The 14162-nt window shown below is 41.4% G+C and overlaps 1 protein-coding gene and 1 long non-coding RNA gene across 2 annotated transcripts in view; one reads left to right on the top strand and one right to left on the bottom strand.

Moving 5' to 3' along the window:
- The window catches only part of LOC133543010 (uncharacterized), an 87230-nt gene that overhangs the window by 4242 nt on the left and 68826 nt on the right, over nt 1–14162 (bottom strand). The window lies entirely within an intron of this gene.
- Nucleotides 975–13970, top strand: si:dkey-56m19.5 (proteoglycan 4). The gene is made up of 2 exons (XM_061887668.1): nt 975–1142; nt 12047–13970. Exon 2 carries the CDS (start codon nt 12055–12057, stop codon nt 13504–13506), a length of 1452 nt encoding a protein of 483 aa, XP_061743652.1. The 5' UTR covers nt 975–1142; nt 12047–12054; the 3' UTR covers nt 13507–13970.

Below are 14162 nucleotides of genomic sequence, written 5' to 3'. Positions count from 1 at the left end.
CATCAATCCAGAGATTTAAAGACGTGTATGAGCTAACTGGGCAGTGGACATTTTACCTAATTTTTTTTATGCCTCCACAACCTGTAGAAAGGGTGGTCCCCACAAGTTCTGAACAAAAACTTGGTCCCCATTCCTAATGATAACGTGTGTGTGTGTGTGTGTGTGTGTGTGTGTGTGTGTTCTGGCAATGCTGACTTAATGGGGACATTGCTCTGTTTACTCAGTCACCTTTAGGGGACTTCTGACGGTATGGGGACGCAAAAAACAGGTTAAATTCGGTCCCCATGAACCATATTATCTCTTTTTCCCCAGGGTCCCCAATAAGAATGACCAGCACATTACTTCATCAATCCAGAGATTTAAAGACGTGTATGAGCTAACTGGGCAGTGGACATTTTACCTAATTTTTTTTATGCCTCCACAACCTGTAGAAAGGCTGGTCCCCACAAGTTCTGAACAAAAACTTGGTCCCCATTCCTAATGATAACGTGTGTGTGTGTGTGTGTGTGTTCTGGCAATGCTGACTTAATGGGGACATTGCTCTGTTTATTCAGTCACCTTTAGGGGACTTCTGACGGTATGGGGACACAATAAAACAGGTTAAATTTGGTCCCTATGAACCATGTCATCCTTTTTTTTCCCCAGGGTCCCCAGTATGAATGATCAGCACATTACTTCATCAATCCAGAGATTTAAAGACGTGTATGAGCTAACTGGGCAGTGGACATTTTACCTCATTTTTTTTATGCCTCCACAACCCGTAGAAAGGGTGGTCCCCACAAGTCATGATCACAAACTTGGTCCCCATTCCAAATGATAACCAGTATGTGTGTGTGTGTGTGTGTGTGTGTGTGTGTGTGTGTGTGTGTGTGTGTGTGTGTGTGTGTGTGTGTGTGTGTGTGTGTGTGTGTGTGTGTGTGTGTGTGTGTGGTAGAGGAGGGGTTAAAAAGCGGGAGGGTATAGATTGCAGTGGGAGCCCTGGTGGGCCAGGGTGGATTGTGATAGCGACAGATGTCTGAGGGCCACTCCTCCTTCTCACTAGTCGCACTCTGCACCTCGGAGAGTCTGCAGCTGTCACTCGCGAGGCTTTCAACCCCATTATCATCATTCTTCCAGTCCGTCTGAGAAACTCTCAAATACAGGTTGGTCACATTTCTGCTTTTTTTTCTTCTCCCCTCCACATTGCGGTTAAAAGGCGTTGAGTTTTTTTTTTTTCCCTCCCCTTCTCAAGTAAGAAATAAGTGCATCTGCAGCTTTCCTATTGTTCTCCTTTTTTTCCTCCAAATTAATGCAAATATGTGTGCATTATTATTATTTATTCCTGTTTATCCCTTGTCCCCTTTGCATGGCGTAGTGGTGTTCTTTGCAAGTGTGTAAGGTCTGATTTTTAAAAACATATTCCTTATGAATTAAAAAAAAAGGGGGATAAAGAGGAACAAAAGTCCTCAAGTTGCTGCTCGGTTTAATGAAACAAAACAACGAACAAGATCGTTTTTTTTCCGCTAAACATGATGTTCCAGGAGACATTTTTTTCCCTGTCGTTGTTCAAGCCGGTGAACAAAAAAAAAGAGCAGAGGAGCTCAGGCGAGTGGGTGGGTTGAGGTGGGGGATGGACACTGGTTGGAAAGTGCACAGTCTTATCTTCTAGCCTTCGGAGTCTGCAAGCTTTCAGTTTGTGCTTGTAAAACCCGTTTTCCCTTCCAGTAAGAATTCCTGGTAGTGATGGCGACTCCTTTCTTTTGTTAGCGGCGAGCACATGCTGCTCCTTCTCCAATATGTTCATCTCCCTGATGTTTCTAAGGAGCCTCGGTTGAATTAAAAATGAAATATATCAAGTTGTTTAATGACGAGGTTGAACAGCATCTGAAAGCAAAGCTGGCTGGGGGAGGGGGGACAGGTTTTTTCTTTTTCGTTCAGTTTTACCGTCATGGCGTACGAGAGAATCCGTGTAGACCATTCATAGGCGGATTTGCAGCCCATCCCAGCATGATGATGATGTGTGGCCACAGTCTGGCTTGATTGGTTCACTGCAGCACTATGGACAGTTCCCTGGGTTTTTTTTTTTTGCACGTTGGTGCCCGTATGTACCCCCTTGCTGCCTTGGCCTGGGGGTCTGCTTGAAGTCAGGGGGGTTAGTGGGGGAAGTACTTTATCCGGGTTCCAAAAAAGTAGAAGGATGACGCATTTTATACATTGAATCCGGTGTAATGGTCAGTCAATGCTAAGCTATCTAAAGAAAACGTTAACCTCTTAGTTATGTGAAATTTGTGTAAAAAAAACGTAGTAATTAAAGCTTCAAAACAGTTACAATATTTAATTTGCGATTAATCGCATGTTCTACATTGTTAACTAATAATTAATCCCGATTAATTGCATTTTCTCCATAGTTAACTTGTAATTAATCTCGATTAATCACATTTTATCTGGGTACTGAAAAGTTGAAGGATGAGGGACACATTTTGTACATTAAATCCGATGTAATGATCATTCAATGTGAAGCTATCTAAAGAAAATGTTAACGTCTTAGCTTTGTGAAATTTGTGTTAGAAAAAACCCTACTAATTAAAGCCTCAAAACAGTTATAATATTTAAACGCCATTAATCGCATTTTCTCTAAGTTTAACTCGTAAGTAATCTCGATTAATTCCATTTTATCAAGGTACCGACAAAGTTGAAGGATGAGGGACACATTTTGTACATTAAATCCGATGTAATGGTCAGTCAATGCTAAACTATCTAAAGAAAACGTTAACCTCTTAGTTATGTCAAATTTGTGTAAAAAAAAACCTACTAATTAAAGCTTCAAACCAGTTACAATATTTAATTTGTGATTAATCACATGTTCTACATTGTTAACTAATAATTAATCCCGATTAATTGCATTTTCTCCATAGTTAACTTGTAATTAATCTCGATTAATCACATTTTATCTGGGTACCGAAAAGTTGAAGGATGAAGGACACATTTTGTGCATTAAATCCTATGTAATGATCAGTCAATGCTAAGCTATCTAAAGGAAATGTTAACGTCTAAGCTTTGTGAAAGTTGTGTTAGAAAAAACCCTACTAATTAAAGCCTCAAAACAGTTATAGTATTTAAACGCAATTGATCGCATTTTCTCTAAGGTTAACTCGTAAGTAATCTCGATTAATTCCATTTTATCAAGGTACCGACAAAGTTGAAGGATGAGGGACACATTTTGTACATTAAATCCGATGTAATGGTCAGTCAATGCTAAGCTGTCTAAAGAAAATGTCCTAGCTTTGTAAAAATGTGTGTAAAAAAACCTTACTAATTAAAGCTTCAAAGCAGTTACATCACTTAATCGCGATTAATGGCATTTCCTCCATAGTTTTGTGAAATTTGTGTAAAAAAACCCGTAAAGATTCAAAACGGTTTAAGTACTTAATGGCAATTAATCGCATTTTATCCATAGTTAACTCGTCATTAATCTCGATTGATCCCATTTTATCCAGGTACCGAATAAGTTGAAGGATGAGGGACACATTTTCAATCCGATGTAATGGTCAGTCAATGCTAAGCTATCTAATGAAAATGTTAACATCTTAGCTTTGTGAAATGTGTGTAAAAAAAACCCTACTATTTAAAGCTTATAAGCGGTTACATTATTCAATCACCATTAATCACATTTTCTCCATAGTTAACTCGTAATTAATCACGTTTTATCAGGGTACTGAAAAAGTTGAAGGATGTAGGACGCATATTGTACATTAAATCCGATGTAATGATCAGTCAATGCAAAGCTATCTAAAGAAAATGTTAACGTCTTAGCTGTGTGAAATTTTTATAAAGAAAACTACTAAATAAAGCCTCAAAATGGTTACAATAATTAATCGGGATTAATCACATTTTCCCCATTGTTAACTCATAATTAACTGGGATTAATCGCATTTTGCTAAACTATCGAAAAAAAACGTTAATGTCTTAGTTTTGTGAAATTTGTGTAAAAAAAAACGTAAAGATTCAAAACGGTTGAAGTACTTAATGGCAATTAATCACATTTCATCCATAGTTAACTCGTCATTAATCTCGATTGATCCCATTTTATCCAGGTACCGAATAAATTGAAGGATGAGGGACACATTTTAAATCCGATGTAATGGTCAGTCAATGCTAAGCTATCTAATGAAAATGTTAACGTCTTAGCTTTGTGAAATGTGTGTAAAAAAAACCCTACAATTAAAAGCTTATAAGCGGTTACATTATTCAATCACCATTAATCACATTTTCTCCATAGTTAACTCGTAATTAATCCCGATTAATCACGTTTTATCAGGGTACTGAAAACGTTGAAGGATGTAGGACGCATTTTGTACTTTAAATCCAATACAATGGTCAGTCAATGCAAAGCTATCTAAAGAAAACGTTAACGTCTTAGCTGTGTGAAATTTTTATAAAGAAAACTACTAAATAAAGCCTCAAAATGGTTACAATAATTAATCGGGATTAATCACATTTTCCCCATTGTTAACTCATAATTAACTGGGATTGATCGCATTTTGCTAAGCTATGGAAAGAAAACGTTAATGTCTTAGTTTTGTGAAATTTGTGTAAAAAAAAACGTAAAGATTCAAAACGGTTAAAGTACTTAATGACAATTAATCGCATTTTATCCATAGTTAACTCGTCATTAATCTCGATTGATCCCATTTTATCCAGGTACCGAATAAGTTGAAGGATGAGGGACACATTTTCAATCCGATGTAATGGTCAGTCAATGCTAAACTATCTAATGAAAATGTTAACGTCTTAGCTTTGTGAAATTTGTGTAAAAAAAAACCTACTATTTAAAGCGTCAAAGCGGTTACATTATTTAATCGGCATTATTCACATTTTCTCCATAGTTAACTGGTAATTAATTTTGATTAATTACATTTTGTCCGGGAACCGAAAAAGTTGAAGGATGAGGGACACATTTTATACATTAAATCCGATGCAATGGTCAGTCGATGCTAAGCCATCTGAAGAAAATGTTAACGTCTTAGCTTTGTGAAATGTATGTAAAAAAAACTAATTTAATTAAAGCATCAAAACAGTTACAGTATTTAAACGCGATTATCGCATTTTCTCCATCGTTAACTCACAATTAATCACGATTAATCGCATTTCCATAGTTAACTAGTAATTAATCTCGATTAATCACATTTTATCCGTGTAACAAAAAAGTTGAAGGATGAAGGACACATTTTACTAAGTTAAGACGTTAACGTTTTCTTTAGCTAACTTAGCATCGACTGACCGTTACATCGATTTAATGCACAAAATGTGGTACCCGGATAAAATGTGATTAATCGAGATTGATGACGAGTTAACTATGGAGAAAATGCGATCAATCGCGATTAAATATTGTAACCATTTCGAAGCCTTTGATTTTTTTGCACAAATTTCACAAAGCGAAGACGTTTTCTTTAGATAGCTTAGCATCAACTAATAATAATAATAATAATGGATTACATTTATATCGCGCTTTTCTATTGTTAGATAGTCAAAGCGCTCACAGACAAGTGGGAACCCATCATTCATTCACACCTGGTGGTGGTAAGCTACATCTGTAGACTGGGGTAGACTGACGGAAGCGTGGCTGCCAGTTTGCACCTACGACCCCTCCGGCCACCACCAATCAATCATTCATTCATCATTCATTCACCTGTGTGAGCGGCACCGGGGGCAAAGGGTGAAGTGTCCTGCCCAAGGACACAACGGCAGCAATTTGGATTTCAATAGGTGGGAAGCGAACCTGCAACCCTCAGGTTTCTGGCACGGCCGCTCTACCCACTACGCCATGCTGCCCCATGTAACGCCGGTTTCGCAGGTTTCCCCGCTCTTCTGGGGATTTTTCCTGAAGAAAATCCCCTGAAGAGCGGGGAAATCTGCACAGCGGGCTTTTAGGGATGACATAACCTCTGTGTTTTACCTGACCTACTGAATATATATATATATATATACACAAAATTGATAACTGATTAATAACTGATATACCTAGGTTCCATTCTAGAGAGTAATCTTTCCTGTGATAAAATGGCAACCAAGGTGATCAAAAAGGTCAACCAAAGAACGAGATTCCTCTACAGAATCTCCTCTCTGCTCAACAAAAGCACCTTGAGGATTCTAGCAGGAACTCTCATTCAACCCTTCTTCGATTACGCTCGCACCTCCTGGTACCCCAGCACCTCCAAAACCCTCAAATCTAGACTCCAAACATCCCAGAATAAGCTAGTCCGGTTACTTTTAGACCTCCACCCCAGATCACACCTCAATCCAACCCACTTCTCCAAAGTGGGCTGGCTCAGGGTGGAGGACAGAGTCAAACAACTTGCACTGAGCCTAGTCTATAAAATCCGCTACACCTCCTTGATACCGAAGTACATGTCAAACTACTTCCTTAACGTAAATGACCGCCATAACCACAACACCAGGGGGAGCTCCACAAACCACGTTAAACCCAGATTCCGATCTAACAAAGGTCTTAACTCATTCTCTTTCTATGCCACATCAATGTGGAATGCACTCCCAACAGGTTTAAAAGTAAGTGCATCTCTATATTCCTTCAAAAGCGCTCTAAAACAACACTTTACTAATACCCTCCTCCATTCACATCCCATCTCCCCGGATTATAAACAACTCAAATGTACTTCTAATGTATATACTTGTTCTTATGCTATGTGAACTCACTATGTTCTCTGCTGGCTGTACATATCCTACTAAGTCACACCTACACTGTTTCAATGTCCACATTTCTCTGTTGATGCAATTGTTGATGACTGAAGTTCTGATATCAACCAAAGCTTCTCATCCCACCCCCCGGATTGTAAATAATGTAAATAATTCAATGTATATACTATGATGATTAACTTGTGTGATGACTGTATTATGTTGATAGTATATATTTGTTCCATGAATTGATTAACGTGGACCCCGACTTAAACAAGTTGAAAAACTTATTGGGGTGTTACCATTTAGTGGTCAATTGTACGGAATATGTACTGAACTGTGCAATCTACTAATAAAAGTATCAATCAATCAATCAATTGGAGATTATGTGAAAGTGTTTTACTTCTATGACAACCTCCTTAAAGTTTGGTAATCAGTCAGAAATATAAATCAGCTAAAATGCGCCAATCATAAACAAGAGTGGAGATAGTGTTTTCAATCTCATGCTTTAAATGGGTGTAACTCAGAATTTTTCTAATGGTGCATGGATGTTTTTTTATAATATACACAAGTTGTGTTAAATTGTGTCATATCTGTTGGAATTTTGTGTTGGTTCGATTTTTTTTTTTTTTTGCACAATGACTAGGGAATGTTGTCTGTCTATCTGTGTTGGCCCTGTGATGAGGTGGCGACTTCCGCCCGATTGTAGCTGGGATAGGCGCCAGCACCCCACGCAACCCTGAAAGGGAATAAGCGGTAGGAAATGGATGGATGGATGGACTAGGGAATGTTAATTGCGTTGGGTTGTATAAATAAATACTGCGCTTGATTTCCTTTAAAGAATAAGTTGTCGCAGACCTACATCACCCATGCTTTGTAATGAAATGGGTGTAATTCTAGAAAAAAAAATAATGGTACATGAACGTTTTTATCATATTATATCATGTCATGTGTGACCATGTCTGTTGGCATGGTGACGTCTGGGTGGCATCGTGGCGTGTGCTTGCATTCTCGTGGTGCAGCAGAGATGGAACACAGCGTTAAGGAAGGAATGAGGATTTATTCCTAACTACAAAAACAAACTAATAACAGAAATACGGCCACATAGGTACTACAGACAAAATAAAACAGAACTAGCGTGGAAGCTGGAATGAACAGAAAGCGCTAGTATGTAAACTAGGGACAAGTAAACAAACAAAATAGCATGGAAGCTAACGGGTGAAAGAAGATAATTACCACAATGCGGGAAGAGCGATGTCACTTGTTGCATGTAGCAAACTATAGTCCGAGAACGAATGACAAACAAGGGCGGTTTTAAATAAGGAGATAATTAATCAAATCAGGTGCGTGACGACAAGCAAGAAACAGGTGACACTAAATGAGTAACCATGACAACAGAAACCAAACACAAGACGTCGAATACAACACAGGATGATAACAAAACAGAAAGAAAACCAGAATATGTCATGGTCCAAGACGTGGACCATGACAGGCATTATGAGTTTTTTTTGCACTATGATTAGGGAAGGTTATTTGCATTGGGTTGTATAAGTGAATGCTGCACTTGATTTAATCCAAATAATAAGTTGTCGCAGACCTAAATCACTCACGCGGTCCACAAGCCGACAACAGATCAGTAGCATTTAAAATAGCTTTTAAGTTGACTTGAAATCTCCCTGTGGCCAGATTACTTTTCAAACTCATGATCTCTCGCAGCGGTGTGTTCAATTTGGCCCCGCGGCCTGTGGTTTGGACACCTTTGTTATATGTCAGTAATAATGAATCATTTTGTTTTTAGAACATGTCCAAGAGTCAACAATAAACAAGCCGCGTACCATAAATAGTCCGTGGATCACAATAGAACCATTTATGGTCCGCATCTTGTTAGATACTTTGAATACTCTTTGTTTAAAATCCTGCTCGCCAGATTGTGTCATCAAATATGCATATTCTTGCCAAGTACATCAATCCTCATTACAATTAGACCAAGACGATCTTTGGATAAATACTTTGAATCAGGAAGGCTTCTCCAAACTCAGCTGAGAGACAGCCTGTCCAATGAAATAAAGCAGTGGTTCTCAAATGGGGGGACGCGTACCCCTGGGGGTACTTGAAGGTATGCCAAGGGGTACGTGATTCTTTTTTTTTAAATATTAGAAAATAGCAACGATTAAACAATCCTTTATGAATATATTTATTGAATAATACTTCAACAAAATACGAATGCTGGTTCATAAACTGTGGAAAAAAATACAACAATGCTAGATTTTTTTATGGACATGTTCCATAAATATTGATGTTAAATATTTCTTTTTTTGTGAATAAATATTTAGAATGAAGTTGATGAATCCAGATGGATCTCTATTACGATCCCCAAATATTGCACTTTAAGTTGATGATTACTTCTATGTGTCCAAATCAATCAATCAATCAATGTTTACTTATATAGCCCTAAATCACTAGTGTCTCAAAGGGCTGCTAAATCTTTATTTATAACTGAATCACTTGTTTATTTTTCAGCAAATGTTTAGTTATTTTTATATATCCATCCATCCATCTTCTTCCGCTTATCCGAGGTCGGGTCGCGGGGGCAGCAGCCTAAGCAGTGAAACCCAGACTTCCCTCTCCCCAGCCACTTCGTCTAGCTCTTCCCGGGGGATCCCGAGGCGTTCCCAGGCCAGCCGGGAGACATAGTCTTCCCAACGTGTCCTGGGTCTTCCCCGTGGCCTCCTACCGGTTGGACGTGCCCTAAACACCTCCCTAGGGAGGCGTTCGGGTGGCATCCTGACCAGATGCCCGAACCACCTCATCTGGCTCCTCTCCATGTGGAGGAGCAGCGGCTTTACTTTGAGTTCCTCCCGGATGGCAGAGCTTCTCACCCTATCTCTAAGGGAGAGACCCACCACATTTGGGCCGCTTGTACCCGTGATCTTGTCCTTTCGGCCATGACCTAAAGCTCATGACCATAGGTGAGGATGGGAACGTAGATCGACCGGTGAATTGAGAGCTTTGCCTTCCGGCTCAGCTCCTTCTTCACCACAACGGATCGGTACAACGTCCGCATTACTGAAGACGCCGCACCGATCCACCTGTCGATCTCACCATCACTCGTGAACAAGACTCCTAGGTACTTGAACTTCTCCACTTGGGGCAGGGTCTCCTCCCCAACCCGGAGATGGCACTCCACCCTTTTCCGGGCGAGAACCATGGCCTCGGACTTGGAGGTGCTGATTCTCATTCCGGTCGCTTCACACTCGGCTGCAAACTTTTATATATTTTTTCCAAATAGTTGAAGAAAGACCACTACAAAAGAGCAATATTTTCAATCAATCAATCAATCAATGTTTATTTATATAGCCCTAAATCCCAAGTGTCTCAAAGGACTGCACAAACCACTACGACATCCTCGGTAGGCCCACATAAGGGCAAGGAAAACTCACACCCAGTGGGACGTCGGTGACAATGCTGACTATGAGAACCTTGGAGAGGACCTCATATATCATATAAAAAACCATCAATCTGTCAATCCTTTCCGTGTCCGGGTGAGGTAAGGTTCCTCGTGTTGAGTCAAATTAAGCCGGCGGCGGCATAGCTTGAGGGTTCCAGGTTCGATTCCCGCTTCCGCCATCCTAGTCACTGCCGTGGTGTCCTTGGGCAAGACACTTTACCCACCTGCTCCCAGTGCCACCCACACTGCTTTAAATGGAACTTAGATATTGGGTTTCACAATGTAAAGCACTTTGAGTCAGTAGAGAAAATCCATCCATCCATCCATTTCCTACCGCTTATTCCCTTTCGGGGTCGCGGGGGGCGCTGGCGCCTATCTCAGCTACAATCGGGCGGAAGGCGGGGTACACCCTGGACAAGTCGCCACCTCATCGCAGGGCCAACACAGATAGACAGACAACATTCACACTCACATTCACACACTAGGGCCAATTTAGTGTTGCCAATCAACCTATCCCTTGAGGTGGCATAGCTCGGTTGGTAGAGTGGCCGTGCCAGCAACTTGAGGGTTGCAGGTTCGATTCCCGCTTGTGCCACCCTAGTTACTGTCGTTGTGTCCTTGGGCAAGACACTTTACCCACCTGCTCCCAGTGCCACCCACACTGGTTTAAATGGAACTTAGATATTGGGTTTCACTATGTAAAGCGCTTTGAGTCACTTGAGAAAAGCGCTATATAAATATAATTCAATTAAAAAAATCCCCAGGTGCATGTCTTTGGAAAAAGCCGGAGTACCACGCATTCACGGGGAGAACATGCAAACTCCACACAGAAAGATCCCGAGCCTGGATTTGAACCCAGGACTGCAGGACCTTCGTATTGTGAGGCAGACGCACTAACCCCTCTGCCACCGTGAATCCCCACTAGAGAAAAGCGCTATATAAATATAATTCATTTCACTTCACTTATATGGGCAACCCCCCCTTTAGGGGACCAAAAGCCATGGATGTCGAGCGGGTCTAACATGAGACTGTGAAAGTTCAGTCCATAGTGGATCCAATAAATCAGAAACTGATGACATAGTGCTGTATTTGACTTCTTTATCTCTTTTTGTCAACCAAAAATCTTTTTTTTCTCTGATTAGGGGGTACTTGAATTTAAAAAAATGTTCAAAGGGGGTACATCACTGGAAAAAGGTTGAGAACCACTGAAATAAAGCATAGTTCTCCTTTTTCTTTACTCCGAGAGGAAGTCCGATTGTGTTGCAATGTGTGTCTGTCCTTTGTTCAGCACATCCTCATTTTGTTCAACTCAAAGAAAAGTGTGTATCCCCCGATGAATATTCATCATGCGTACAGTATATGTTGGTATCACCATGACTGTACAACCAGTTTGGTATTTTTGTGCTCTGTATAGTTCTAGGTGTATATTTTACTAGTCTAGACTGAATATTATAAACATACTAGTTGTCTTTTACATTTAAAACAATAAAACGCTGTTCGGATAAATTGTCCATACTTTGGTTTATTGTAATCAAGTAAAGCTCTTTGAATGTGTTGAATCTTTTTGAAGACAGACCCTTAGTAATGTCCTAACTATGTCACAAAACCAACTTCCTGTTTGTGATAACCTTTTAGCATCTGGTTCCACTTTGTGTGTTCCTCAAACAGAAGCACAAAATAAAAAAAAACAAATAAACATTATTTGTTTATTAAGTGACTTGTGTCATGCTTCTCTGGTCATGAGTCTTATATCAAGAGGAACATGGGTTTCAACTCATGTCAGTCAGGTTGAATTAGATAACCTAATTTGACCGTGGAAATGAACGTTGTTATCCATGTCGTGCACCAGAGTTGTTGAATTAAGATTGAATTAAGACATCTTCCGATGTTATCCAGTTTCCTGATCGTTGTCACCTCTTCTTACAGGTTACACCATGGGAGGGAAACTGAGCAAGAAGAAGAAGGGTTATGACGTGAGCGACCCCAAAGAGAAGAAGGATGATGCTGCGGCAACAACTGCAACTGAGGAATCTGGCAATGCGGAGGATGCTGCACCGCCGGCAGAAGCTCAGGTGACAACGGAATCGGGAAACGTAGAAGAAGAGGCTGTGGGCTCAGCTGTGGCAGCAGTAACTGAAGCAGAGAAAGCTCCGGAAGAGCAAGCAGAAACTGTTGCAGTACAAGTCACAGAAGAATCAGTCCAAGAAGAACCAGCCTCAGTCAAGGCAGAAACAGCTCCAGTTCCTGAAGAACCAGTCGCAGACAAGGCAGAAACAGCTCCGGTTGTTGAAGAAACAGTCGCAGTCAAGGAAGAAGTCGCTTTGGTACCGGAAGAGCCAATAACGGTCAAAGACGAAGCATCTCCGGTAATAGAAGTGTCAGTAACTGTCAAAGAAGAAGTAGCTCCAGAACTACAAGAACCAGTGGCAGTCAAAGATGAGGCAGCTCCAGTACCAGAAGAACAACCTTCGGTCAAAGAAGAAGCTGCTTCTGTATCTGACGAACCAGTCACAGTCAAAGAAGCAATAGCAACAGAAGAAGAGGACACAACCGCATCAACAGAAAAGGCACTAGAAGGGCCAGGAGAGGCGGCTCCTATAACGGAGGAGCCAATAGCAGTCCCAGAGGAAGAAGCACCTATAGTCAGTTCCTCCGCTGTCCCAACTGAAGCGGAACCAGAGTCTGCAGCTTCTAGAGCAGAAGAACCCATCAAAGAACCAGAGGTTATTCCTGCCAGTCCAGAGGAGGCCCCCGAAGAGCCAGAACCGAGTCCAGTGATTGTTACTGAGCCAGAGGTCATTGAACGAGTCGCTGAGCCAGTTCCAGAGCCAGATAAAATCCTTGCGTCTGAACCAGAGCCGGTCGCAGAGTCTGAGCCAGAACCAGAACCAGAGAAGAAGGTTGACGCAGATGAACCGGAGGATCAAGGCCAAGAAGATGAGCCTGAAACAACGGTAACCATGGATGGACTTGAGACTGTGGATGCCGAGAAGGTCCAAAACGAACAGCTGCCTTCAGAGGAGGAATCAGCTGCAGGGGGGGATTCTTGCACTAAAGTTGAACCAGAAGTAGCACCACCCGATGTGGTTGCGGAGGTTTGCGTGACAGAGGTGCCTTGCCCAGAGAGTCAGGTCGAAACACCGATGGAAAATGGCAATATTGAGGATGTGGTGGAAGTGGCCTCTCTCCCAGTTGTGAACGGAGAGTGTGCACACCCAGAGGGATGCGTTAACGGTATTGAAAAGTCAGTGGAGTCGCCTGTCAAGAAGCCCGGCGACTTTGAACTGAAAATGGACGTTAATCTGAGCGGGGACGTCCCAGAACCCCCAGAGGGCGTCGCCGCCACGGTGGAGTCTCTCAGCACCGAGGTCACCCAGGAAGTGTGATGAAGCCACCGTACCTTTTCAAACTAATGTGAATTTTGACAAATCTCCCAGAGACGCCAGAGAGTCATCAAAGGTGTCGTTTAAAAACAACGAGGCTTTCGCGGCAACTCGGGGCAATCATGTATTTCGCTTTCGAGTCGCCGAAGCGCGGTCACGTGACGATTGAGAAAAGCAAAGGTAGATAGCGAGTGAGACGGGAGCGCTGGGGACAGACCTGCAATTTGGAGGGGTGAGTGCCGCCCATAACACCGCACGGCCCAGTACAAACCATACCGGACAGGCATAAATATGTTATTAATGAATGAAATGATTAACTCTGTCTTTGTTTGTGAGCCCAATTAATACGACGTTCATATATTGTTTCTATTACGAGGCGTACTTCTTTTGGCCCTTAATAACAACTGTTGAATTCAAAGTGATTGTTTCTGAAGAGAGAATAAAAAAAAGATTGTTCTAGCCCAAAAGTGATCGTCTCGTCTTTCCCTGCATCCAACCCAATTATTCGGATCCGACGCAGGTGTGTTCACAGAGAAGGGGAGAAAATCAATCAATCAATCAATCAATGTTTACTTATATAGCCCTAAATCACTAGTGTCTCAAAGGGCTGCACAAACCACTAGGACATCCTCGGTAGGCCCACATAAGGGCAAGGAAAA

This window comes from Nerophis ophidion, linkage group LG25 (genome assembly GCF_033978795.1).
Source record: "Nerophis ophidion isolate RoL-2023_Sa linkage group LG25, RoL_Noph_v1.0, whole genome shotgun sequence".
Taxonomy (NCBI): domain Eukaryota; kingdom Metazoa; phylum Chordata; class Actinopteri; order Syngnathiformes; family Syngnathidae; genus Nerophis; species Nerophis ophidion.
The sequence above is the reverse complement of the archived record's forward strand: the minus strand, read 5'-3'. Positions and strand labels throughout refer to the sequence as shown.

Coding starts and splice junctions, on each gene's coding strand:
- si:dkey-56m19.5 (XM_061887668.1), top strand. CDS start 12,055: ATGGGAGGGAAACTGAGCAAGAAGAAGAAGGGTTATGACGTGAGCGAC.